General features: G+C 40.1%; 1 protein-coding gene across 1 annotated transcript in view; it reads left to right on the top strand.

Annotated features, from left to right (window-relative positions):
* kiaa0319 (KIAA0319 ortholog) overlaps positions 1-27,304 on the top strand; it is a 56,442-nt gene that overhangs the window by 4,919 nt on the left and 24,219 nt on the right. The window contains exons 2-14 of the mRNA XM_088929145.1: positions 8,249-8,955; positions 10,629-10,797; positions 12,293-12,391; positions 15,118-15,215; positions 16,237-16,324; positions 16,507-16,599; positions 17,218-17,350; positions 18,952-19,180; positions 20,565-20,688; positions 20,848-20,980; positions 23,221-23,369; positions 23,895-24,046; positions 24,540-24,678. Of these exons, the coding sequence (XP_088785271.1) occupies positions 8,249-8,955; positions 10,629-10,797; positions 12,293-12,391; positions 15,118-15,215; positions 16,237-16,324; positions 16,507-16,599; positions 17,218-17,350; positions 18,952-19,180; positions 20,565-20,688; positions 20,848-20,980; positions 23,221-23,369; positions 23,895-24,046; positions 24,540-24,678 (2,313 nt within the window). The remainder of the gene's footprint in view (positions 1-8,248; positions 8,956-10,628; positions 10,798-12,292; positions 12,392-15,117; positions 15,216-16,236; positions 16,325-16,506; positions 16,600-17,217; positions 17,351-18,951; positions 19,181-20,564; positions 20,689-20,847; positions 20,981-23,220; positions 23,370-23,894; positions 24,047-24,539; positions 24,679-27,304) is intronic.

Below are 27,304 nucleotides of genomic sequence, written 5' to 3'. Positions count from 1 at the left end.
TTGCGGTACGCTGTACGCAGTCTACCGCAAGCTACCGGTAAATACCGCGAGTTACCGTAAATTCTCCTATAATACGACAAGCAAAATAATAGTATCCGGAATTTCCACAAGGTGGAGCTAATAAAGCTCAACCTCTCATGTTTGAGCTGTGGCCATCAAAGTCTTTAACGAAGATATTACTAATAGTATTAATAATGAATGACCTTGGACAAGCTGTAAGTGTAAACTCAAAGTATTGCCCTGGTCAACATTCTTTTTTTCATTGACCGTCTTTGTAAAAGTAACACCACAGCATTTCGCAATCACGCATTTGTTTCCAATCATGCAAAGTACAGTGATTCACCATGCCTTTCACATGCTCATAAAAGAGATTGATTTAGGAACATAAACATATTACCGTATGCAAACTGTACTGTAAACAGTATGTATATGTATATTTAATGTCTTAACTGTGCCCGTTTAAGTATTGAATATTCATATCTAATTTTACCACTGAAGGGAAATCTTAGTAGCTGAGCATAAAAAGAATAGGAGCATACTGCAACGCGTGTGAAGGCCATAAACGATATTAATTTTGGAACATAAACATACAGTATATGGCTGGTCTCGGTACTTTAAAGAAAACATACACGAAACATGGTTTCATTATGACCAGAATCGGTCTTGAGATATTTTTAACTTGATTTACAGTATTTGAGAGGTATGTCTTAACACCGATACTACAGTGCTTAAGTACTGCTCACGTATATGTTTCTAGGTTTATATTATGCATTTCATACGGTCAAATTACTTTTGAGCAACTAATAAGAAGCGCGAAACGGTATGCGTTTTAGTTTCGTTTTGTGCTGGGACCCGTGGATTGATTAGAGATATCAAGTACATACAAGTCATTTTTTAAATGTTGTAGTTCGTCTTGAAAAAATGTTACGAGTACATCATCTATCAACAATTACACAGGTTCTGTTTCCATATTGCGGATTTTGGTTACGTAATATTATTTTCTAGATTTCACGTTGTGAATATATGATTTGGGCAAACAGAGCCGCAAAGAAGTACATTATGGGTTGTTGTTTTTTTTTTTGCAGTTTTATCTAGAACAAGTGATGCTTAAACCTTTGTCTGATTCTTGTGAAACTATCCACACGACAGTTACAGTACCTAGGAGTTGACTTCAGTGATGTCACTGATGGGATGTTTCTAAAAATCCATCCTCTGTAAAACGTCTTCTCTAGTTGTCCTGCATATGTATTCGCTAATGAAGCTGTGTGTTCTGAGCCTGGATCTCTACATTTCTGTATGAACCAGCTTAGAGGGCTAAAGACAGCTTGTGTTTAAATTGAGTGTAAGGCAATTTATGCTTCTAAAGTCATGGTCAGCATTTATTATTGTACTGTGCTGTAAACTTGTTCTGTGCCAAGTCACATTATTTTATAGCGTTTTTATAGCGTTATCAAATCCGGTGGCGCTGTGTGTTAGTTTCCTGACTCCCATGTCACATGGTCTGTGATTGAAACCTGTAATACCGGTTTAATTCGTCACAGCCAGCACTCCGGTTGTAAGTAGAAGCAGGCGAGATTTCCAGCGAAAAACACCTCCCCCTTCTTCAGGTGTGAGGGTCTTCTGCTCAGAATGAAACGCTAAAATGTAATGTAGGCTCTGAATGGGTTCAATTATGATTTGGGCTTGATTAAGGTCGCTGCCTTTCATCTAAAACCCTACTTGAATCCTTCTAAACTAAAAATCAGTGTTAGTGAGTTCTAAATAAAGAGGTATCCAGGTAACAGTGAAAAGGGCGGACAGTCTGGGGAGATCGCCCGTTTTCCATGTAAATAGTTCCCTGGTTCCGCACCCCTTGGTGTTTCTCTCGCTCTCTCTCGGGTCACCTGATCATTAGCTCGAAAGATTTGAGTGCTTTGTGTATATTCTAATGGTAGTGGGGGCAGGGTGTGTGGGAACAGGTTTGGTTGAAATTGCATTGGAGATCTATGTTCTTCACACCTGAAACATTTTCTCTGAAAGCATTTTCTTCGCAGTTTAACCGATCTTGTTACAGCATGTTACAGTTTACTATTATTAACCATATTAATTTTAAGTGCTTAGTGTAAAATCTTGTAAAAATATATTTTCATTGTTCAAATATACATTAAGTCTGACTATCATATAATAAGTTAAATACAAAACTAAAGAAAAAATAGGGTTAAATATAATTCAAAATATTTTGCTAACAATGTTAACTGTTTATGAATAATAAAATGTATTAACTAAGGAGTAGGATGGCACAGTTGTTAGTATGTTTTTTGTTTTGTTTCTTTTTCATAAATACAAAAGTAGTACCTGATGTCTCAGTGGCTTTCAAAATTAAATTATGCATGCAAACCTGTGAACTAGAAAGATAACTAAGATATCCATCCATTATATTCCATAATATCCATGAAATATATGGCGCTGAAATATGTGTGACGCAGTGGTGGCCTGACACGGTGAGGTGCCCTGGCAGCTGTATGATGCAGTGGTGGCCTGGCACGGTGAGGTGCGCTTGCAGCTATGTGACGCAGTGGTGGCCTGGCACGGTGAAGTGCGCTGGCAGCTGTGTGATGCAGTGGTGGCCGGGCACGGTGAGGTGCGCTGGCAGGTGGGTGATGCAGTGGTGGCCTGGCACCGTGAGGTGTGCTGGCAGCTGTGTGGTGTGACGCAGTGGTGGCCTGGCACGGTGAAGTGCGCTGGCAGCTGTGTGGTGTGACGCAGTGGTGGCCTGGCACGGTGAAGTGCGGTGGCAGCTGTGTGGTGTGACGCAGTGGTGGCCTGGCACGGTGAGGTGCGCTGGCAGCTGTGTGATGCAGTGGTGGCCTGGCACGGTGAGGTGCGCTGGCAGCTGGGTGATGCAGTGGTGGCCTGGCACGGTGAGGTGCGCTGGCAGCTGTGTGGTGTGACGCAGTGGTGGAAACGTTCACCATGTTTCACCATGCTGAAAATGTTTGTACCAGACTTTTTTGAGGCCTGTTTAATTGTGTCTGAAGTCTGATGTTGTAAATTTTATTGTTAAAAAGATCCATGAAAATGTCACTACTAAAGTTAGCTGGTACTGTTGGTATTGTAAGTGGCAAGTAGAGCTCATATTTTAGATTTTGTGTAGTTGCTAGCGTTGAACTGTGTGTTGGATGCACATGAATATATTCATTATATGCCAGCGCACCTCACCGTGCCAGGCCACCACTGCGTCACAACACACAGCTGCCAGTGCACCTCTACATACCCGACCACCACTGCATCACACAGCTGCCAGCGCACCTCACCGTGCCAGGCCACCACTGCGTCACATAGCTGCAAGCGCACCTCACCGTGCCAGGCCACCACTGCATCATACAGCTGCCAGGGCACCTCACCGTGTCAGGCCACCACTGCGTAACACCACATAGCTGCCAGGGCACCTCACCATGCCAGGCCATCACTGCGTCACACCACACAGCTGCCAGCGCATGTAACCGTGCCAGGCCACCACTGCGTCACACCACACAGCTGCCAGCGCACCTCACCGTACCAGGCCACCACTGCGTCACACCACACAGCTGCCAGCGCACTTCACCGTGCCAGGCCACCACTGCGTCACACCACACAGCTGCCAGCGCACCTCACCGTACCAGGCCACCACTGCGTCACACCACACAGCTGCCAGCGCACTTCACCGTGCCAGGCCACCACTGCGTCACACCACACAGCTGCCAGCGCACTTCGCCGTGCCAGGCCACCACTGCGTCACACCACACAGCTGCCAGCGCACCTCACGGTGCCAGGCCACCACTGCATCACACAGCTGCCAGCGCACTTCACCGTGCCAGGCCACAACTGCGCCACACCACACAGCTGTCAGCGCACCTCACCATGCCAGGCCACCACTGCATCACACAGCTGCCAGCGCACCTCACCGTGCCAGGCCACCACTGCGTCACAACACACAGCTGCCAGTGCACCTCTACATACCCGACCACCACTGCATCACACAGCTGCCAGCGCACCACTGCGTCACATAGCTGCAAGCGCACCTCACCGTGCCAGGCCACCACTGCATCATACAGCTGCCAGGGCACCTCACCGTGTCAGGTCACCACTGCGTAACACCACATAGCTGCCAGCGCACCTCACCATGCCAGGCCATCACTGAGTCAGAGATTAAATAAAACCTCACTCGCACCAAACAAATTTATATTTCTAAATATCACAACATGATCGAATTTAAGTCATTTTAATAACAATGAATAGTCACCTAGGCGTTACAATATAAACATTTATATTGATTTAAATAACGTTTTGATTTAAATCGCAAATGCGGGTTTAAATATATGTGTTTTTTGATTCACAATCAGACAAATGCAACATAAATTGATATCTTTGTCTTCTAAGTATTTTAATAAACTTTCAGAATAGCTTTCTCCCCGTTTAGATTTATTTTGGGATCAAACGTGGAAAGATTAGATTGTAATCGTTTTTATTTTTTAAATACATTTTAGAAAAGTGTAATCTATACTAAAAAGCTGTACACCACCTGCTATAAAGATACATATTGTAATACTTTCGGGTTCGGATAGGACAGACACAAGAACTCAGACTTGCGGAGTTAAAGCAAGTTAAAGCCTTGATTTTATATATCACCTTTAAAAGTGGCATCTCAAAGCAAAGTAAATACCCAGCACTGATTGTACCCATCTGTCATGCTAATAAAGCAGCTTGAATTGAATTGAGGGGGGGGGGGTATATTTGCTTTGTGTATAAAATACATTGTGAATGTTTTCACAGCCTTCACTTTGTCGTTTTTATGCCATTTTTTGACCACGCACGAATATTCCTATGTCCGTATCTTCGCAAAGGAATCAGTGCGAATTTTAATACTAATTAAATGACCGCGGGCACTTTCCACCCCCTCTACATTCTCAGAGTAGAACAGACTAGCCTTCTAATGAAAGACGGTCCACCCCCCACGGACAGGAAAAGTGCCCACAGGCACTTAAACTTAATATGGTCAGTAACAGTAAACAGTAACATTGTCAGAAGGAGCACGTACAAACGTTTCCGAAATAACCACATGTAAGACTCTGATGCTTAAAATGTTTAGGGAGAAAGTGGAATACAGGTGTGTATTTTTTCTTTAAACTACCAATACCAGCCATATACAGTCTGTAACGTAGGGATTTCTATATGTCTTTATTTAGTGGTTACATTAGTGACAAAGGCTAAACTTTTAGCTTCAGTAACGTGTACATATCTCCCCTTTTTATAAAACGACATGGTTGAAAACTGTTCCAGAGCCACTGTTGTTTCATCAGTGAAAAGTACATCATGAAATGCCTCTCCCTGTTCAATCCACTGGAAAAAAGAAAAGGAGCATAAAGCTTCTGATGGTCATAAACGATATTCATTTAGGAGCAGCATCAGAGGTATGTTTTTAACTGCACTGCATTGGAGAGAATACCATAGTGTGTTTTTTTTTTTTACTCCCTGGCGGAAACTGGCTTCCAGAAGAATCAGTATGGCTCAGAGATTAAATAAAACTTCACTCGCACCAAACAAATGTATATTTCTAAATATCACAACATGATCGAATTTAAGTCATTTTAATAACAATGAATAGTCACCTATGCGTTACAATATAAACATTTATATTGATTTAAATCGCGTTTAAATCACCTTTATTTAAAACCCATAAATAAAGCTGATACTGTTTTGACTTTTAATTATTTAAAACTGTATTAAAGCAGCACGATACACAATGCAACGTAAATCGCTATCTTTGTCTTCTGTGTAATAATGTTCACCTCTCTGTCCAGCAAATTTACAATAGTAATAATAATGAACTTTATTGTATATGGCGCCTTTAAAGGTGGCTCCTCAAAGCGCTTTACAGGTTAAAAACAATACTGTTAGGCTGGGAAAACGATTTTTTTTAAGAAATACAAAATGAGATATAATGATATGTTCCGGCTTAGACATTAACGAAGAGCATAACGCGTGTACTGTATACACTGCAAGTACAACCCCCCTCTCTGCAGGAGTGCTGGCTGTGACGAATTGAACCGGTTTCACGGGTATTTTCAAAGTAGGAGGCGAGATTTCCAGCGAAAGACACCTCCCCCCCCCCTCAAAAACCCAGTAAGTACAGTACTTACTAGTTAAAGGCTAGGCTCCTCAATGAAATCGCTTTAACATGCTAATGCGTTGGTGTAACAGTCCGGGCGTGGCAAGCTTCTAATTTCAACCCGACTACGGCGAAAGGAACCCTTCTTTCATTAGAAGACAATGAACATATTTTAGCCCTTAATGAATTAATAGCAAACATGGTTTACATAAAAGACATTTTTCCAAGAAAGTTTAGCCTTTGTCACTAATGAAACCACTAAATAAAGACATAAATATAAAAATCTTAAGATTTTTAAAATACATGACTTTGCTAAAATTTATTTGAAAATAAAAACAATTACAACCACCAGGGGAGGGAGAGAACAGGGGAGGGATGTTGGTTTTGCATAAGGGGCGGGGCTATGGAAATTAGGTCTGTTTGGGAATGTGTAGTTACATGTTCTGGCTGTTTGTGAATTATCGTTGTTGAGTATGGAGTGTTGAGGTATTGATTTTGTGTAATGCTTTATGTTGAAAATTGAGGTGGATTTTGTTTATGATAAACAGGATAAACTGGGATGGGAGGAAGGTTGGTTTTGCATAAGGGGCGGGATTATGATAATTGGAGGACTTTGCGAGAGTAAAATGGTTTGATATATTTGATTTTGTATTGTGGTTGTTATCTATGTTTTTGGTTGGTATTATGTTTATATGGTTGTTTTTGTTGGTTGGTTGTTATTATGGTTATTAATAATACGATCTATAGTTGAAATCTGAGCCTAAATAAAAAGAAAAAGCAAGTGATTAGGTTTATGAGCAATCTAATTACTTATTCGTTTAAAACGCTATATAAAATAAAGTTTATTATTAATTTGCTGGACAGAGCGGTGAACATTATTATGCATAAGACAAAGTTAACGATCCTGATCAGTTTAGAAATCTGTGTACGCTGTAAGGTTTTTACTAATTAAACTTTTAAAATACACGTTTTGAATAGAAAGAAATCCTCTTCCTGGTACAGTATGTATAGCAAACCAGCACATCTTTTTTCTCCAATCAGAGGGGTGTCAGATGGTGTCAGCCAATCACCATTCTGAAGCCCTACCATAATCTCTGGTATGGGGAGACCCCAGAATTCTGTCCCATAGTTTAGACAGATGATAGATACTTTTATTGATCCCGTGAGGGAAATAAAGTAAATCATTTTCATTTTAGGAAATTATTAAATGCTCGGTTAAAAGCAAAGGAGATTGTCTGTTATAGTGGACATAAAAACAAGAGTTCTCTGGCATTATATCCTGGAAGACACAGACCGGCGCCAGACCGGTAAAATGCCTGATGAACTAGGGATTGGACAGTTTCCAAGTGCTTGTACAATCGATGGAAATGTTCAAATAAATGTGCAAAAGAAATAAACAAAATAATCATTTATTTCTTTATCATATTGGGTAGCTAATGTCCTCTCTTTGCTAGTTAGTGGCTGTGTTTCTGCATTGGGTAGCAAGGGGTGACTGTTCTCAGGCGGAAGATGTAAACAGCTTAATGTTCGTGTTAAATAATTTTTTTAAATTAAAATTCATTCTATACAGCAATCGCATATTTGGGTACCGTTTCATAAAACTTTCATGCTTAAAATGTTTAGGGAGAAATGGAAGACTGGTGTGTATTTTTTCTTTAAACTACCAAGACCAGCCATACACAGTACAGTTTACATACATACAGTAATGCTTATGTTCCTAAATTAATATCGTTTATGACCTTCAGATGCGTTATGCTCCTCTTCTTTTTATGCTCAGCTACTAAAATTTCCCTTTAGTGGTAAAATCCATATAAATATTCAAAACTAAGCGGATTAAAATGTGCACAGTAAAGACATTAAATGATTAAATCTTTTCACTACCAACCAATGCACCACGAGTGCCCCTGTCGGTCATTTTGGCCAGCCAATCACTTACCGCGGTGCCCTCCGGTGCCCTGCGGTGGCTTGTGGGTAGGTTACTGTACCGCGGGTTTTTACCGCGCATTTTGAATGGCTGCATCTGTATATGACCCTGATACTAGAGTGAACCTTTGCAGCTTGTCCTGTTGGTGTTCTAGGTTCATCTTTAGATGTCACCCTAGCTCTTTCTCTGCACTACAGGAGCATTTGCAGATCCGTGCTGGCAGGGAGTCACATTCTCTGAAACGATCATCTCACCAAACTTGAAGAACACCAACATCCTGCGTGTGCCAGAGGTGGTGTCACTGACACAGTGTGCAGGGGCCTGCTGTGACTTCCCTGGCTGTGACCTGGCCTGGCTGTTTGAGAGGCACTGCTACATTGTCAACTGCAAGCACAAGGAAAACTGTGAGCCCAAAAAGCGTCCTGGCACGGACTCCTATATGATCTTCCTACAGCGCAGGCCTCCCCAGACACTAGTGCTACAGTCCCTGGTGCGCGGACAGCCTTTCTCTGGGAGGGTTCGCCCACAGCCCAACCTCAAAGGTCCTGAGAGCCTCAAAGACTTGGCTTTATTTGATGGGGACCAGGGCTTTGAAGATTCTTCCCTAGCTGAGGATGAGTATCCCGAGAGCTACAGGAGCTCTATCATCCGTGGCAGCCCTCTGGGCAGCAGAGCTGAACAGAAGGAGAGCTCTGGGTATCTCGATTGGCTGTCAGTAGCAGGAAAGGAGGGATTCAACTTCTCGGAGTATGGTGTGAGCCAGGGAGATCTGTACACTCCACAAAGCCCCTCAAAGAGCAGCCTACTTCAGCGCAGCACCTCCACGAAGGGCGAGATTGACCGTGGGGATGCGCCCACTGTGCCTGCTCCTGCCTCCCCAGTCTCTCTTTCGGGAAGTCTAAATGTAAGTGCTGTCGGAAATCACACAACAGCTTGGATTAAATGAACTTCAGAGGGCCTGTGGAAGGCTTGTTTAAACAAATGTATGTCAAACACCTTTGACTCTGGAGAAATAGAATTTAATTCTCATACAAACTGAACCATGAGGAACCTTTTCCCATGGATAATGACTGTATATATCAGAAGTTTACAATCAGCTGTGTCTACTATAAGGCCTGCAGTGTATTCCACAAGAGTGCAAATTTCTGTAGTGCTGTTTTCATTGTCTATGAAAGAGAGTTCCTCATGTACACTTGTACCAATGATATACAGTACATAGTGTACAGTATTCTGAAAAGACCAGCTAGCATTTTAAACACCAATTAGATAAAGAGCCCCAATCCAGTAAGACCTATAGGTCATCTTTTTTAAAGATTGGGAACACTTTTAAGCTATTGATAAACAAAGCAAGTAATCTGTTCAATCAAGAGGACTCTGGTCCTTGAGGGCTGACAAATACTTACATGCTAGTCCTAAATGATTGGACAGCTTCTAGTGGCCAGCTTATTGAAATTACAGTCCTTGTATGGGACTCTTGCCATACTTGTAAGTACAGTAGGGTCTTGACATCTGCAAATTTAACATTTGCAAATTTGCTTATTCACAATTTGGTCTGGCTGATGGGATCTTGGATGGAAGAAGAGCAGAGCAGGATGAAACTGAGCTGAAGGTTGTTAAGTGCAACTTTCAAATTAGCAGAGCCACAGACTAGGATTGTGAGACCAATTTAGCTAGTGAGTGAGCCTCTCCCTCCCCCCTGCCCACTAGCCAGGATCTGCATCACAACGTGGTCTTGTTTTTGTATTGAAATGAGCACCTCTGGTTCTGTGTCAGTAACGTGGGGAATGACAGGCCAGAGATGATTTTATGGACTGTTTTATTGCTATTTTCATTATAGTGAGGTGTATTAATAACAGGAAATAGCGGGGAAGGCAGAGAGGGGTTTATATTGTTTATTTTAGCTGATTGCTATATGTTTGTGGTTACTGTTGTTTTTGTTTTTATTAACTTAAAGCTAATGTGTGAGTACTTTAATTATCAGTATAAGGGGGAGTTTCTTATGTCTTTTAGCCATGCTACTATATACTGTAGTACGTTATGCCACAATATAGGGGTGGACTTGGTTATATGTGAATTTGGCTATTTGAAACAGTGCTCTGCACCAGATCCTTTTGAATGTCGAGACCCTACGGTACTTTGTGTCCCCTCCTCAAACCACCTCAAAATGTACGAAACCTCAAAATGCACGTTTACCTCAACCTCTGGTCTTTCTTTGGGGCTGTTAATGACAAAACAATGTATAAATTGCCCTTGAAGGGGCCTAGGAGATAACATTGGTGTAGAAAAACTGAAATAATAATAATAATTATTGTGGTTTTGTAAGTGCTGACTCAGACCTAGTCTCAAAAACTGTCTCATTGCATTTTCCCTTTGCAGACAGAAATGAATGGATTAAACATTTCTGGGCTTCTGAGTAAATACGGGTCAGATTGATGGCCTAAAGAAAAAAAAATGCCATTTCAAAATGTGATGACTCGATTCTTAAGCAAGAGTCAGTTTAACAGTTGTGAGTCACTGTTGCTAGAGCAATACTGATACAGGTACAATTTCAATACTTGTGTATTATTTTTTTCCCAGGATGATGTTCCTTTGCACAACATATCCTTAACCAGTATGGAAATGATTCCCACATCCCACAATAGCACGGCAGATTTCATCTCCCAGATCCAAATACAGCCCTCACTGCCAGACGTGCCATACTCTCCACCTGCTTCTACTTCAAGCCCTACGACAACGCTCACACCAGGTACTGCAGAGGGGACCTCAGCTGTATTGAAAAACAGTTGATGTTTCAAGAGATTACCTGATCCAGTATCACTTAAGCAAAGGAATAGGCAATACAGAATGCCATAACCACACCTACTTTACAGTCCTAACTGCTTAGCCTATGTAATGATGGCTTCTGCACAACCTGTGCCAATAATTGAAATGATAAGCAGTGGTCATTTCATTCACACTTCATTCTGTTTTTATGAAGTGGAATAGCACCCATCAGGTTGCAGGAGATGGGAATGGAGAGGCCTTGGAGAAGACATGGGGAAGAAGTAGATAGTGGCAGCAGGCAGAGACTAGGACTGCTGCTGTTCTGCTGTTCTCACAATAGTGAACTGATGGTTGGGGCTGGCTGGCAGTGAGTTGACATTTCTGGTGAAGTTGGAGGAGCAAGTGAAAGAGGGCAGTCCCAGTCCCAAGCTGTCAGCCTGTGAGCCTTCAGTGTCATCAGTTTTCCAGTCTGCGATAACTTTGCTCTTGGGTTTAAAGTGAGAAAAACAACAGATGAAGCATATCTGACTGCACCCATAATGGAAGAAGACTTGTATGCTCTTGTGCCTCCTGTGCTAGAATGAGATTTGCAGTGGTAGGCTGAGCTGGTCTACAATTCAGGATTCTAAACTGGACCATGACTTTAAAAAGAAAATACACATTTAAATAAAACAAAATAAAAGACTCTCACAATATTTTGGTAGTATGAACATGAGGTCCAAGTTTATTTATGGACCTCTTTGAATTCAAACTAAGGCTTTATAATGAATCTGTTGATGTAAGCCTGGTGACTGATCACATACATTGCTTTTATTTAAGAACATAAGAACATCTTATCAATTTTAATACAAACTACAACAAATATGTGTTCCATAGAACCAAGTATGTAGTATGGTGCTGTTTTCTTGTTTTAGTTTATTAATATATTCAGATTTAAGCACCAATGTTGGAAGCTGTGGGCTTGGTTTTCCCAGTGGATATGTTTTGGGCAAATTGTCTATGTAATTATTCATTTAGAGTAGACTGTTTGCTTAAAGTGAAAGTAAGGGCCTGGTTTTCTAATGTGTCATGTATACTATGTGCCTAGTATATACAGATGAATTTAAGTCAACACAAATACATTCAGGGTAAGTTATGAGTTTCTGTGAGTGTAGTACTAACATGAGGAAATATTTTTAATAGAGATGCTGTTGTGTGGAATAGTGTGCAAAGACAATACTCTGCAGCTATTGAAGAACTAGCTGTATTTTGTATGATTTTATACAGATGTCTAAAATGGTAGGATGCCATGAACGTAATTGAGAACTTCCTGTTACAGATCTTCATTTTTCATGATCGTATTGTCTAATTGGTTCCCTTTGTGAGTCTGTGCCCCCTCTCCCACTATTGTACAGCCTGAAATATGTATTCGTCCAATTATCTGACATTTTGATATTAACTGTAAGAAGAATCCTGATGCTGTGATTTTTCTCCCACAGTGAAGGCACTGGTGGTGTCAGCTGGAGACAATGTGGAAGTCACTCTTCCCAGGAATACAGTGGAGCTGAATGCCTTTGTATTTCCAGAACCACAAACAGGCAAGACTAACCACAGCCATGAATACAATCTGAGTTATTAATTATTATTCATTATTGAGATTTTAGGATTAAGCATCCTTTAATGTGCTTTTGACCCATGCGAATGGACACCACAAAAATATCTTCAAGTTTAGATCAGTCCTTGAAGTGAGTTGGTATGTGACATAATGCCATGCTTACACTTCTTGAACAAATGTGTGCTACTGTATATAATCTTCAGAACATTTTAACTAAGAGCAATTATAGGATTTTTGTGCCTAGTCATCTGATGATGGATTATTTTACCTTTTAAAAAACACAGTAGTGTTTTACTAGTGTGTTTTACAAATAGATAAAAGAACTTTACAGTCATAATTATGGTGCTATACAATACTTTCCTTTTGCAATCCAAGGTTTTTCTTAATTCAGTCTAGTCTAGTAGAACCTCTGCACATGTGCACACAAAGAAGGTTGAGGTTAAGTTTGAGAAGCTGGTGAAGAGAAATATATCCTCTTTTAGTGCTTCAAATTATAAGGTGATCCTTTTGAATTTCCTAATTCTGACAGGAAGAAGTAATTGTGTAAAACTTGGCGTGATGTTACAAAAAAAACTAAAACTTTTTTTTAACTTTGTCAGGTAAGAAGGTAATCATAGAATTGTAAGAATACTGGCTAATAATGTTATTATATACCTGATACAGGGACCCTGGGTTCAATTCCTGGAGTTTGTATGTACTCTCCTGTGTTTTTTGTGGGTTTCCTCTCGGTGCTCCAGTTTCCATCTATTGTCCAAAAACAAACTGGTTTCTGAGGCTGGTGTGAATGTGTATGTTTGTGTCTCTGTGCCCTGCAGTGAGCTGGTGTCCCATCCAGGGTGTACCCTGCCTTGTGCCTGTTGCTTTCCAGGTTATTGGAATTGGAAGAAGTGGTTAGGAAATGGAGGAAATGGAGAAAAATGAGGTGGCATGGTGTCACTGTTGTTAGTAATGATGCCTTGCAGCACTGGGGCCCTGGGTTCAATTCTGGGAGTGCTATCTGTGTGGAGTTTGTATGTTTTCCCCAAATTCCTGTGGGTTTCCTCTGGGTGATCTGGTTTACTCCCACAGTCCAAAGACATACTGGTATGTTAATTAGCTTCAGTAAAATTGGCCCCAGTGTAAATGTGCATTTTATGTCTTTGTGTGCCCTGCAATTGACTATTATCCTCTCTGAAGTGCGTCCATTGCTTTCCAGGTTAGACACCAGCTCCCCCGTGACCCTGTATTGGGTAAAGCTCTTTAGAAAATGGATGGATGAAAGAAAAATGAAAGAGTTATGGTTGTAGAAGTATTCAACTCTTTGCTGTGTGAAAACTAAATTTAGAAAATATGTAATTAGTAAAGCAGTTAGTGACCTCTGTCTTGTGCAATAATAGTGGTTCTTATGATTTCAGAATAACAGCACCTGTCTCTGTGGTTCCTTGGTCAAGTAGTGAATTTCAAGCAAAGACTCAAAGAACTTCCAAAGAAAGTCACTGGAGAGGCTTATTATAAGAAAGTGAATATCCTTGGGTGGCCCAGTCAAAGTCCTGACAACTGCTGTAAATAAACCATCTCCAAGTAACTTGAAACAAAGCTGCCAAGAAAAAAAATGGCACCAAGCCAGCGTGCAAAGTTGGTAAAGACTTGTGACTATAATTGCAGTCCAAGATGCTTTTACTACATTTTAAGCTCATGGGTCTGAATACTTGTGCTGTCCACATATTTCAGTCTTTGCTGACATTTACTGTAACATGTTAGTCTTAAATTTGAGTTTAGATTTTGAATTAAATATTGTTTAAAATGTGTATGCATCATTTTTTAAATCACAAAATGGAACACCATACAAAGGGCCAGAATAATTATTAAAGACACTGTGTACTTTGAAGCAATGAATGTACAGATCTGAATTTTATGTAAATATACTAGGACAGGTTCTCTCTCAAATTTGTTAAATGCAGCTTACTACATTTTAAGCATTGCTCCCAAAAGGCAATCACATTTCTGGTGTACTTAATATGCATATATTTCCATGTATATTTATCATTTATAATACAGTATCTGTAGGCTCATGAACAATCACAGAATAGTTGTCTATGTGAATTATATTACACAACTAATGTAAAGCTAGTTGGTCATACGATTTTGACAGACCTTTCATTTTTCATTGTGATCAAATGGAGTTATAAATCCATGTAGGGTGCAGATAGGGTTATAGTTAATAAGTAACATAAATAGGAACTTGACCTTGACCAATTACCTCTTCTAAAACTCAAGTAAAACCCTGTCATCGATCTGTATGCAGTCTCGGTTTCCCTGCAATGTATAAAAGAACTCATGAATGCTGTCTCCAGAAATAATCTTCCTTGTTAAATTTGACCTTTCCTTAAGGTGAAATACAAAACTACCTTATAACTCCTTAAAAAGTGGTTACAGAGTCATGGATAAAAACATTTACAGAATAACATGTGCTATATGCTCTGTTAGAAAATGTCCCTGTTTGTAAAAATCTGTATCTTGGCTTGGCGTGTGTTGACTGCAGATCTTTATCTGAAAGTCACCTTTGAAATTCTGAAATAGTTCCACAAAGAAGCAGCCCAATTTAACAAGTGCATAGCATCATGGTTATTGTGCTGTTCTTCGTGAAGATATGCAAGTCACTACAAGAACACGAGGAATTATTTAATTTAAATACTAAATTGACTGTTTCTTTAATTTCATGTTCCTCAGAAGTCTCCTACAGCTATGAATGGAGTTTGATCAGTCATCCTGCTGACTACGAGGGTGAGATGGAAAACAAGCACACCAAAACTCTCAAGCTGTCACGAGTACGAAATCTCTTTTGTAATTACTGACAAACACATTTGGATACAAAAATTGATATTAGAGCAATCATTACTTGTTTAAATTGCAGCCTGTATTCATAAAAAATAAAGCATATTTCAGCTAAGTGAACAGAATATTTCTGAAAAATGACAAATTCACCAAACCTGTACTAAAAGCAAAGTAAACATTTTAGGTACCTAAATACTCTTAAATTATAAGATGATAATTTATATTAAGATAAGATAGATAATCTTAAATTATCAGATTTTTGTGGGCTTTACAATTTCCTTTTTTCACAGAACAAAGAAGGTGTTGATCTACAATGTCTTGTGACCATGACCTTCATCTGCTTCAGTTCTGTGTTTCTTTTTGAAACATTCACAGCAAACATCTGGAGAAGGGAAAACATGTTGAAATCACTTATGGTCCACATTTGTGTTAAAAGCTAAAATACCTGCTCATCTGTTTATTATAAAGACTTTGCTTTCAATTTCACCACAGTCAGGTGCACATTCAGAGAAGCAGAAATCAACTTTTAATTTAGTCTTGTAATATACTCTTGGCTTTTGCAATGGATGTTTTGCATTTCCTTTCCCATACAGTTCCTTTCCCTTTTCCCACTCATTTTTAATTACACTGACCCTCCAAAGTGCCTTTAGTCAGTCAGTTGTCAGATTATGTACATATACCTACTGTACCTAAATGTATGTTAAGTTACCTGAACATAAAATATCATAATTCATAAAAAATCATAAATTTAATTTAAAAATCCCACAAAAAACAACTTTCAAACTATTTACAGTATCTTCTTTTGATTTTTAGTCTGCGGTGATCACTATCTACTGAAAGTTTAAGTGATTTTTGTATTTTGAATGTTTTATCTGACATTTTATCTGATGTTAATTTTATTTTAGAATCTGTCTTCTTCACTCCTATTTACCAAGACTCCTTGATCCATGTAAACTATTTCAAGGCCAGTGTTGGTGAAATATAAAGTGCTATTTGTTTTCATTTTTCCTGAAGCTTTCTCCTGGCCTTTATATCTTCAAAGTGTGTGTGACTGCTGGCAGTTCCTATGGGGAGGGCTTTGTGAACGTCACTGTTAAAGCTGGTAAGAATGAAAATCAACTAATACTGCTTACACACAGTCCCTATAGTGCATATACATATGCATTTGCTGGATGGTGAAATTAGCAGTATAAATAAAAACACATTTTGCATTGAAAATATGGGATATTTGTCAGTTACTGTATATAAGAGCTCTCTTTAATCTCTTCTTCTCCCACCCTGTAGCAACTCAAGTCAATCAGCCCCCTGTAGCCATCGCCTCCCCCTGGATTCAAGAGATCTCACTTCCAACAACCTCGACTTTCATTGATGGCAGCCGTATGTCTCTTCCCTTTTATAATTCTGTAATGCATGCTTCTAGTCATCCAGGATACTCCCATATCCAATAAAAATGAGTTCAGTAGCCCCTGTAATCTGAAGCAGTACAGTAATTTCTGATGTGTAAAACAGTAATTTAACAGGACAATAATAGTTTCTTGATTTTGTATAGAATTTTCATCCCAAAGGAACTATTTTACATGTAAAGCAACAAGTAATAGGTTTATTCCATGCTGAAAAAAAGAAGAAAGAGAACACAACGTTTCGGCCGTGGAGCCTTCTTCAGGTGTGAAGAGGCCTGAAGAAGGCTCCACAGCCGAAACGTTGTGTTCTCTTTCTTCTTTTTTTCAGCATGGAATAAACCTATTACTTGTTCCTTTGCAGCCTACTCATGCTGACACAGCTACCCACCTATTTTACATGTAGGTGGGGACCCACTTTATGCACATAAAAACTCTTGAATATGTGTCCGTATCTAAAGTTAACAGTATGTGTCCATATTTAAGGTTAGCAGTGTGCAGCAGGTTACTGAGTACTTACACGGCTTGGAAAAGCAAATTAGTAGTTAAAAAAAGCAACTAAATATATTTAAATGTGGTTCTGTCTTGTGTCTCACAGAAAGCACTGATGATGACAAGATTGTCAGCTACCACTGGGAGGAGGTAACAGGTCCACTGAGGGAACAGAAGGCCTCTGCAGATACTGCCATCTTGCACCTGTCTGACCTTGTGCCTGGGAACTACACTTTTAGGTACGGCAGTCCTGCAGCAAATAAGTCCATGCTTAAGCCTAAAAGCTTGTCATGCCGGAGCTCATCCTGGTTTCTCTAGTATTAAGCCGAGTGAGATTTCTTAACTCCCTCTGTCCTAGATGGGACAGTAATAATAATAATAATAATTGCTTGCACTTATATAGCGCTCTTCTGGACACTCCACTCAAAGCACTTTGCAGGTAATGGGGATTCCCCTCCACCACCAATGTGCAGCATCCACCTGGATGATGCGACGGCAGCCATAGTGCACCAGAACACTCACCACACCAGTGGGGAGGAGAACAGAGTAATGAAGCCAATTACTAAGGGATTATTGGGAGGCCATAATTGGTAAGGGCCAATGGGAAATGTGGCCAGGACACCGGGGTTACACTCCTACTCTTTTCGAGAAACACCCTGGGATTTTTAATGACAACAGAGAGTCAGGACCTCAGTTTTACATCTCATCCGAAGGACAGCACCTTACAGTATAGTGTCCCTGTCACTATAGTGGGGCATTAGGACCCACAAGGATTGCAGGGTGAGCACCCCCTGCTGGCCCCACTAACACCTCTTCCAGCAGCAACCTTAGTTTTTCCCAGGAGGTCTCCCATCCAGGTACTGACCAGGCTCACACCTGCTTAGCTTCAGTGGGTTGCCTGGTTACATGGTTACCCCCAGCAGTGTCGGTTAACTTATCTTGCTCAAGTGTACAGCAACAGTGACTACAGCACAGGCTTAAAACCACAACCTACTGTAGTTAAGGTTCTGGAAGGGTTCCATAATTTGACTGAAAAATATATCAGCATGTTTTAACCACAACTCAGCTTATACACAACAGATTTGGACAGTGCTGTCCAGAAACATTTAAAATTGCTTGCACTTATTTCTTTATGGTGATTCTAAAGTTTCTTGTTGACATACAGAGCCTAGTTGACTGTGTTTTAGTTCATTCACCCTTGGTTCTTCATTGTGTCTGGGGAACACTGAATTCCTGATCATAGTTATGATCAATTCTATTAATTGTCAAGACTCTTTCTTATGATCTTCCTCACTAGTTGCATTAGAGAATCTCCATCTGTGTGAAGAACCTTGAGGTCATTTTTTATAGAAATGTGTTTTAACACTTTTCTGTAAAAATACTCCTAAACCACAGATGGTGTGGAATTTAGACTTCATCTTATAATAGCTTTGTTAAATCTGGAGACATTCAGATCCTATTCATGGGAGCAAATGATTAATTAAATGATTCACAATCTGGGTAAGAATATTTTGGGATTATTTGGATATGTAATTTTGTATACTATTTTTAACCATAGGATATAAAGGACTTCAAGCTAGCATCACTTAATTGAAATTTCAGTATGAGTTTTACAGAGAGAATTTTTTTTCCTCTGTAGAAACTCATCAGGTGTATGACATTTGAACAATTTCCTTTTTAATGGCACATTATTTTGTCTCTGTTGATTATAATTTATGATTTATCAATCACAGTTTTGTCCAGTGAACAAAGCCCTCTCCTTCTGCTGTTGATTCTGTGACTTTGGCAAGGAAGTTAGAAATCTGGGTCAGAGATAATGCTGTTATTCTCTACCTCTCAGGCTGACAGTGATTGATTCTGATGGAGCTGCAAACTCCACCACTGCAACAGTGCTGGTGCACAAGCCCACAGACTACCCTCCGGTGGCCAACGCTGGCCCCAATCAGGCCATCACACTACCCCACAACTACATCACTCTGAGCGGCAACCAGAGCAGTGATGACCATGGCATCGTCAGCTATGAGTGGTCACTGAGCCCCGCCAGCAAGGGCAAAGTGGTGGCCATACAGGTGAGTCTTCAAAAGCCTTACAGCAAATGGAAAGAGAGTCCAAATATAAAAGGAAACAGAGGCCGTTGCAGTTCTTGCTGCTTATACACAGCATTAAGATTACTTAAACAGTCTGGCATTCTACACTCACTGGCCAAAATTTGATTTTCCAGTCACATTAGTAGACTTTGGTAGTGATAGGTAATGCATGGTTAGCTTCAGGAGTAAGAGACAAGTTTAATGTGCCCTGTCCAGAACAGTCCCCAGGTCTCAGTCCTATTAATAATAATTCCTTACACTTATTATAATTTCTTACACTTATATAGCACTTTTCTGGACACTCATCTCAAAGCACTTTACAAGTAATGGGGACTCCTATCCATCACCACCAATGTGCAGCCCCACCTGGATGATGCGACGGCAGCCATGGTGCACCAGTACCCTCACCACACATCAGCTATCAGTGACGAGGAGAAAAGAGTGATGAAGCCAATTCATAGATGGGGATTATTAGGAGGCCATGATTGGTAAAGACCAATGGGAAATTTTTCCAAGACGCTGGAGTTACACCTCCACTCTTTTCATAAAAAACCCTGGGATTTTTAACACCCACAGAGAGTCAGAACCTCAGATTTTACATCTAATCTGAAAGACAATGCCTTTTTACAGTATAGAGTTCCTGTCACTATACTGGTGCATTAGGACCCACTCAGACCACAGGGTGACCACACCCTACTGGCCCCAGCAACCTTAGTTGTTCCCAGGAGATCTCCCATCCAGGTACCACTCAGGCTCACACCTGCTGAGCTTCAGGGGATGCCAGCTGTGAGCTGCAGGGTTATATGGCTACTTTATTGTATAGAAATTCTAATAACTATAAACTACAACCTTTGAACTAAGAAACTAAACTCACTAAAATGACTATACTACAGACTTAACTTGAACACAACTCAAACTCAGCTTTTCTCAGACATTCCTTATACAGTATACAAAGACCTTCCTGATTCCTGAAAATGTAGAAGTTGCAATACAATTACAGTAGAACAATTAATGTCTACAGGTGAATAAAATGCAATATATGAGTTCAATTTACAATTGTTTTCCCTGCCTGCAGCATTCTGCATGGTGGTCTCCATCAAACAGCGCTCTGATGACTGGCTGCTGAGGAAATGGGAAACATGTTCAGCAGGAGCTCTTGTGTTAAGGCTCTCAAAGGAATATTTTCCCAGTGCTTTTCAAGTAAATGATCCATTCCTATTAGTAGAGTGGAGGGTTTGATGAGCACATAAAACAATACTTCAGTTGGGGTTATAACTTCAAGAGGCTTGAAGCCACATCCTTCTTCTGAGTGTGATTTTTCTGTTTCTATTGCACATTCTTATTGCCCATTCTGTGTATCCTCCAGGGTGTGAGAACTCCTTACCTCCAGCTGTCAGCAATGCAGGAGGGAGATTACACCTTTCAACTGACTGTTACTGACTCGGCAGGCCAGCAGGCCACAGCCATGGTCACTGTCATTGTGCAGCCTGGTAAGCAATCCAAAGCCCAGGCATGAGTTTGTTTTGTGTTGATGAAAAGCAGAGCTTTATGTTGTTGTAATGGTATGAGTTTGATCCATTAAAGTTCTTCATTAAAGAAGAAGAGGGGGTGGCTGTGTGCTGAACCTGTGCTATTCTCTGTGTTGCTAGAGAACAACAGTCCACCCCAGGCAGTCGTAGGCCCAGATAAAGAGCTGACATTCCCAGCAGAGAGCACCACACTGGATGGCAGTCGCAGCACTGATGACCAGGGAGTTGTGTCTTTCCTCTGGGACTGTATAAGGTACTTCACATGAGTTGGGATACATTATGTTTCCCGGCTGCAGAGTGCTGCATGAAACTGGCTTACCCTGGTGGCAAAATCTGTCTGACATGTAGCACACAGTGGTGGTTTTAATTATGGGGTCACCCTTATGTCAGATAATAACGAGCAGGCCACTGTCACACTGTAAATGCTGAGGAGTTCATCTAAATTCTGAAAAAATGGTTGAAACACAGCATTCAAGCTCACTGCCTCAAAGTGTCCATTTAGAGGGTGACCCAGTGCTTGGCAGGAGATACTGCTTTTCAATCCCTCATGTAAAAATGAGTGTGGTGGAAGTGTTTTCCCACTGGGGCTATGTCAGACCACAGTTGTGTACCAGATGCTCTTTGGTCACTGCTTGGGATATTTGGAAGTACAAAAAGAGCTTTGTAACTGTTGGCTAATTTTACCACAATTAAAGCTCAGATTAAGACTCTCTAATGTATGTTTTTGCAGGATTATTACTGTATGTTGCAGATAAATGTAACTGAACAGAAATGAACAGACTCTGCTTGAACATAACATTTTGCTTCTGTACAATATTTGCCTTTTTCAAAGTGCCAACAAAGAACATGTATAGTGCTTCAGAATGTTATTTAGACCCTTGCACAATTTTAACAATTAGTTTCTTTAAAGATTGCAGTCGTGAAACTTTGAAGTAGCAATTAATATTTGCAATATTCTTTATATATCCAAAGCAAAGTCCAAAAAGAAAGAAGTAAATAGGTAATAAATATGTAAGAAAAAATGGAAATGCCACGATTGCTTAAGTATTCAAATGCTTTGCTGTGGCAAACATAAATTAATCTAGGTACAAGAAAATACCTTAATAAGCCACAAAATTAGTTGAGTGGTCTTTGTCTGTCTGCAATAACATTGGTTCACATGATTTCAAAATAAACACATCTAACTCTGGTCCTTCAGTCAGGTAGTTAATTTCAAGTAATGATTCAACCATGAAAACCAATGAGCACTGAAAACAACTAATCAATGAAGTTGTATGGAGACATTTTATTTTATTAGAAGGGTATTAAAATATTTCAGAGACCCTTAATATCTCTTTATGCATCATACAGTTGATTATTAAGAAGTGGAGGACACTCATACACAACCTAGAACAGGCTGTCCCTCCAAACTGACAGGATTTCAAATCCAGCATGGTGTTTGCAACAAAACACCTATGTGATACTGAAAACATGAAATACAAAAGGTTCTATAGTCAGAGAAGAGAAAACTGTACCTTTATGGTCAAAATGGAAAAGCGCAAACCTAAAATAGTGCTTTACTCAATCACTACCATCCCTATTGTCAATCCTGGTGGATGGCATAATTATTTTAAAGTTCTGCTTCTCATCAGCAGGGCCAGGGAATCTTGTCAAGACTGATGGGAACACAAATGGAGCATAATACTGGCAAACCGTAAAGGAAAAACCTGTTTCACAACTAAAACTGGGACAAAACTGCCCCAAAGCATAAAGCCAAAGCTATACTTAAGTATTTTAAGAATAAAGCTATTAAGAATCTGTGGAAAGACTTGAAAGCTGCTCACATAATCAATCCCCTCTTGACTGAAAACGTGAGAGAACTGGTGCAAATCTGCCAAGAAGAATGGGCAAAAACTTTACCTGGAACGTGCAGTGTTGATAGAGTTACCCCAAAAGACTTGCAGATTATGCTTATGCAATAAATACATTTCAGTTTTACAACTCTTTTATGTTATGCTTACATTTAACAGCTATATCTTTCCATTTTACAGTGTATAATTAGTTGGAGCATTGATGTTTAAGCTGAAGTTTAATAAAAGTGTATACATCATTTTGTAATTTCACTAACGTTTTAGCAAGTCACCGTATATGAAAACAAATAATAGCACCTAAGATTTTTCATGATTGCATTATTATTATTAACACCTGAAGAAGGCTCCACGGCCGAAACGTTGTGTTCTCTTTCTTCTTTTTTTCAGCATGGAATAAACCTATTACTTATTATTATTATTGTACTATTTTTTGCTTTCAGATGTAATCCACTCAGTTAGATGCTAGGTTTGACAGCAACTCAAATGGTCTTGATAGATAAATAAAGGGAGTTTTTTATTTTATTTTATATGTCTATGTCTTGTGCTAAATAGGTAAAAATAAATTGAGCGGATGGATTTTAGGGGTTCTTCAATGTCATGGGGTACCAAAATAATTACCATGAGCACTGTTCTTGTTTTGAAGTGGCCCATCTGGTGTAAAGATTGAGAAGGCAGACAAACCTCTGGCCATTGTGACAGGTCTCAGGATTGGCACTTACAAGTTCAGGCTGACTGTGAAAGACCAGCAGGGCCTGACCAGCGATGGCATCATCACTGTGACACTCAAAGAAGGTGAGATCTGCATCGCAGTGCTCCTACCTTCCACTTAAGAGCTTAAAAGTAAGTCCTGATTCCACTCACACCACTGACAACCAAATTCAAGAACCGGACTTGGACGTTCAAGTGGCCAGGCTAATAAAAATTAAAAATAATTATCTTTTGTTTTCTTCTTTGTTTTGAAAATCCTCTTCCCCCTAGTGTTCACCTTTATCATGCAGTGATAGCCATGTGACCTTTAAATGAAGGTGAAGTTAATAATGCTATTATTGTTTAATAAAGACAAAAATATCTTTAAAATAGTTTAAAAATTGTATAACAACAGGGAGATGCCTAACATACTTTGGGCAAATAGAATGCCCAACTTTCTTAAAAATACCAATAACGTGCGGCCATAGGAAAACATATCTCTAATGTTAAAGCAGTAGTGTTTGTCTACTCTTACTGTGGGTTACTATTAAGCATTTTAACACAGAATCACTGCCTACTCTCCTCCATTATTCTGATTAGTCTTATTCTTGTGTGTGTAATGTTTTTCAGAGAAAAATGCTCCTCCAGTGGCCCGTGCTGGAGGTAGCCATGTTCTCGTCCTGCCAAATAACTCCGTCATTCTTGATGGATCAGCATCCACTGATGACCAGGGCATTGTTTCATATAGATGGGTCAGGGACGGACAGAGCCCAGCTTCTGGAGTGGGTAGCCATATGATGCTTTTCAAGTCCAAAAAAAATAAATTTACACTTTTTTATAAGATACCTTTAATTTTTTTCTAATAAAAGACTGGATAGTGGTATATAAACATTACAGGTACTGTACATGTGAAATTACAAACAGGATAACCATTTTAACTTCCATTTGGCCTTCCTTTGTCTCTCTCTGTAAACCTTATTTTCACTATTGAGGTTGGAGAAGTCAATTAGATTGACTTTTTCACATTTACGTTGAAGACTAAAGAAATTCAGTGCCTTTATCCTGGATGTGTACATCATGCTTTTAAGCTCAGAAATCTTAGTGATCACTCTTCTTTGAACTCCTTCAGTGGCTTTAGTGCATATTTCTGTATTACTGAAAAAAAGGACGAATAGTGACATTCTGGCCGTATTGTGCTGGTAGTGTTTGGAAGGCATACCTTGTTCTTCTCTTTACCGTATGAGTTCCAGGCTGATCTCGTCTCCCTGTGTGCAGGATGTCATCTATGGCTCTGAGCACCAGGCCGTGCTCCACCTCACCAACCTGGTGGAAGGCACTTACATATTCCAGCTGCACGTCACTGATGCCAAGGGCTACTCCAGCACTGACGCTGCTACAGTGGAAGTGTGTCCAGGTAGGCTTCTACAGAGAGCTGACACTATGCCAGACAAAATGCCAGACACAAAACAATTGAGAAGAGAAGACTTCTGCTTCTGCTTTCATGTAGGATCTGATGCAAAGAGACACAGCAAGGGTGTTGAGATATTCTAAAACACTTTAGAAATCAAACACATTTTTAAACCAAGTGAGTAACCTGATCTGAGTGTGACATTTGTTAAACATTGTTGTAAGACAGTAGAAGATGTTACACCATGTGTCAATGTCAGGTAAAGAGTGACAAAACATATAGTGACGTGCAAAAGTATTCACCCCCCTTGGACTTTTTCACATTTTATTGTGTTACAGCATGGAACCATGATGTATTTAACTGAGAATGTTTGCCACTCATTAACACAAAGTACTCTCTAATGTCAAAGTGAAACAAAAATCCAGACATTTTACTAAATTAATTACCCCCTTGCTTTGACACACCTAAATTACCTCTGAAGTAACCAACTCTCTTCTCCAAGTCACATAATTACTTGACTGGAGTCCACCTGTGTGTAGTTGAGGTGTTTCACATGATTTCAGAATAAATACACCTGTGTCTGGGAGCTTTCCCACTTAGTGCGTTTCCAAGGAAACATTCCAAGCAAATCTGAGACAAGGTTCTTGAAAAATACCAGTCAGGGCAAGGATATAAGAAAATTTCCAGGGCATTGAATATACCTCAAAGCACAGTGAAGTCCATCATTAAAAAGGTGAGAAAATGTGGAACAACTGTGAATCTGCCCAGAACTGGCCGTCCTCCAAAACTGAGTGTCCAGGCAAAAAGAGCCGTAGTAAGAGAGGCCACCAAGAGGCCTACGGCAACTTACAGGAGTTACAGTCCTCCATGATGAAGATGGGAGAAACTGTACATGAGACAACAATAGCACGCACACTAAATTGTAAATCTGGCTTGTAAGGGAGGGTGGCAGGAAGAAAACCTTTGTTGAAAAAAACTCATATCACATCTTGGCTGGAGTTTGCCCAAAGGCATGTGAGAGACTCAACAATCTGGAGGAAGATTCTATGGTCTGGTGAGACCAAAATTGAACTTTATGTGTGGCGCAAACCTAACACAGCAGATCACATTGAGAACACCATCCCTACAGCGAAGCATGGTGGTGGCAGCATCGTGCTTTGGGATGCTTCTCTGTGGCAGGGACTGGAAAAGTCATAAAGACAGAAGGAAAAATGGATGGAGCTAAGTACAAAAAAATACTGGAGGAAAACGTGCTGCAATCCGTAAGAGCACTGGGACTTGGAAGATGATTCATCTTCCAACAGTACAATGACCCAAAACATATAGCAAAAGCCACACTGGAGTGGCTTAAAACCAAAAAGGTCAATGTCCTGTTGTGGCCCAGTCAAAGAGCAGACCTAAATCCAATTGAGCATCTGTGGAATGACTTAAAAATTGCTGTTCACAAACGGTCCCCATCCAACTTGAAAGAACTTGAGCAATTTTACCAAGAACAATGGGCAAAAATTCCAGTGTCAAGATCTGCAATGCTGATAGGGACTTACAGATGCAGCCATTCAAAATGAGCGGTAAAAACCCGCGGTACAGTAACCAACCCGCAGGGCACCGTAGGGCACCGCGGTAAGTGATTGGCTGGCCAAAATGACCGACAGGGGCACTCGTGGTGCATTGGTTGGTAGTGAAAAGATTTAATCATTTAATGTCTTTACTGTGCACATTTCAATCCGCTTAGTTTTGAATATTTATATGGAATTTTACCACTAAAGGGAAGTTTTAGTAGCTGAGCATAAAAAGAAGAGGAGCATAATGCATCTGAAGGTCATAAACGATATTAATTTAGGAACATAAACATTACTGTATGTACATAAACTGTACTGTGTATGGCTGGTCTTGATAGTTTAAAGAAAAAATACACACCAGTCTTCCATTTCTCCCTAAACATTTTAAGCATGAAAGTTTTATGAAACGGTACCCAAATATGTGATTGCTGTAAAGAATGAATTTTAATTTTTAAAAATTATTTAACACGAAAATTAAGCTGTTTACATCTTCCGCCTGAGAACAGTCACCCGTTGCTACCCAACGCAGAAACACAGCCACTAACTAGCAAAGAGAGGACATTAGCTAGCCAATATGATAAAGAAATAAATGATTATTTTGTTTATTTCTTTTGCACATTTATTTGAACATTTCCATCAATTGTACAAGCACTTGGAAACTGTCCAATCCCTAGTTCATCAAGCATTTACCGGTCTGGCGCCGGTCTGTCTTCTATGATATAATGCCAGCGAACTCTTGTTTTTATGTCCACTATAACTACGCTGGGCAAACGTTCCGAGGTCAAATTCTTCCAGCACGGGGGTACCTTTAAAGCGGAGACGACGGCACCGAAATTTTTTGGCGCGCCTTCTCTTTAAAGCCCTGGCCAAATATGAAGACAGTACGTACAGTTATAATTCAAACGGAATTAAAAACTACACATCCCAGTTGCCATGGTGGTGCTTGTGATCATTGCGTTTAACCAACGAAACAGGGCGAAAAATCAGTCACATGACTTTGGGGCAGAGTTTCGAAAGCTTAACCTATCAGCAACAAAGCGAAATTTACACGATAGGCTACCTCAAACTGTCAG

Source organism: Atractosteus spatula, chromosome 12 (assembly GCF_055471065.1).
Source record: "Atractosteus spatula isolate fAtrSpa1 chromosome 12, fAtrSpa1.hap1, whole genome shotgun sequence".
Lineage (NCBI taxonomy): Eukaryota > Metazoa > Chordata > Actinopteri > Semionotiformes > Lepisosteidae > Atractosteus > Atractosteus spatula.
This window is presented reverse-complemented; position numbering and strand designations above follow the sequence as displayed.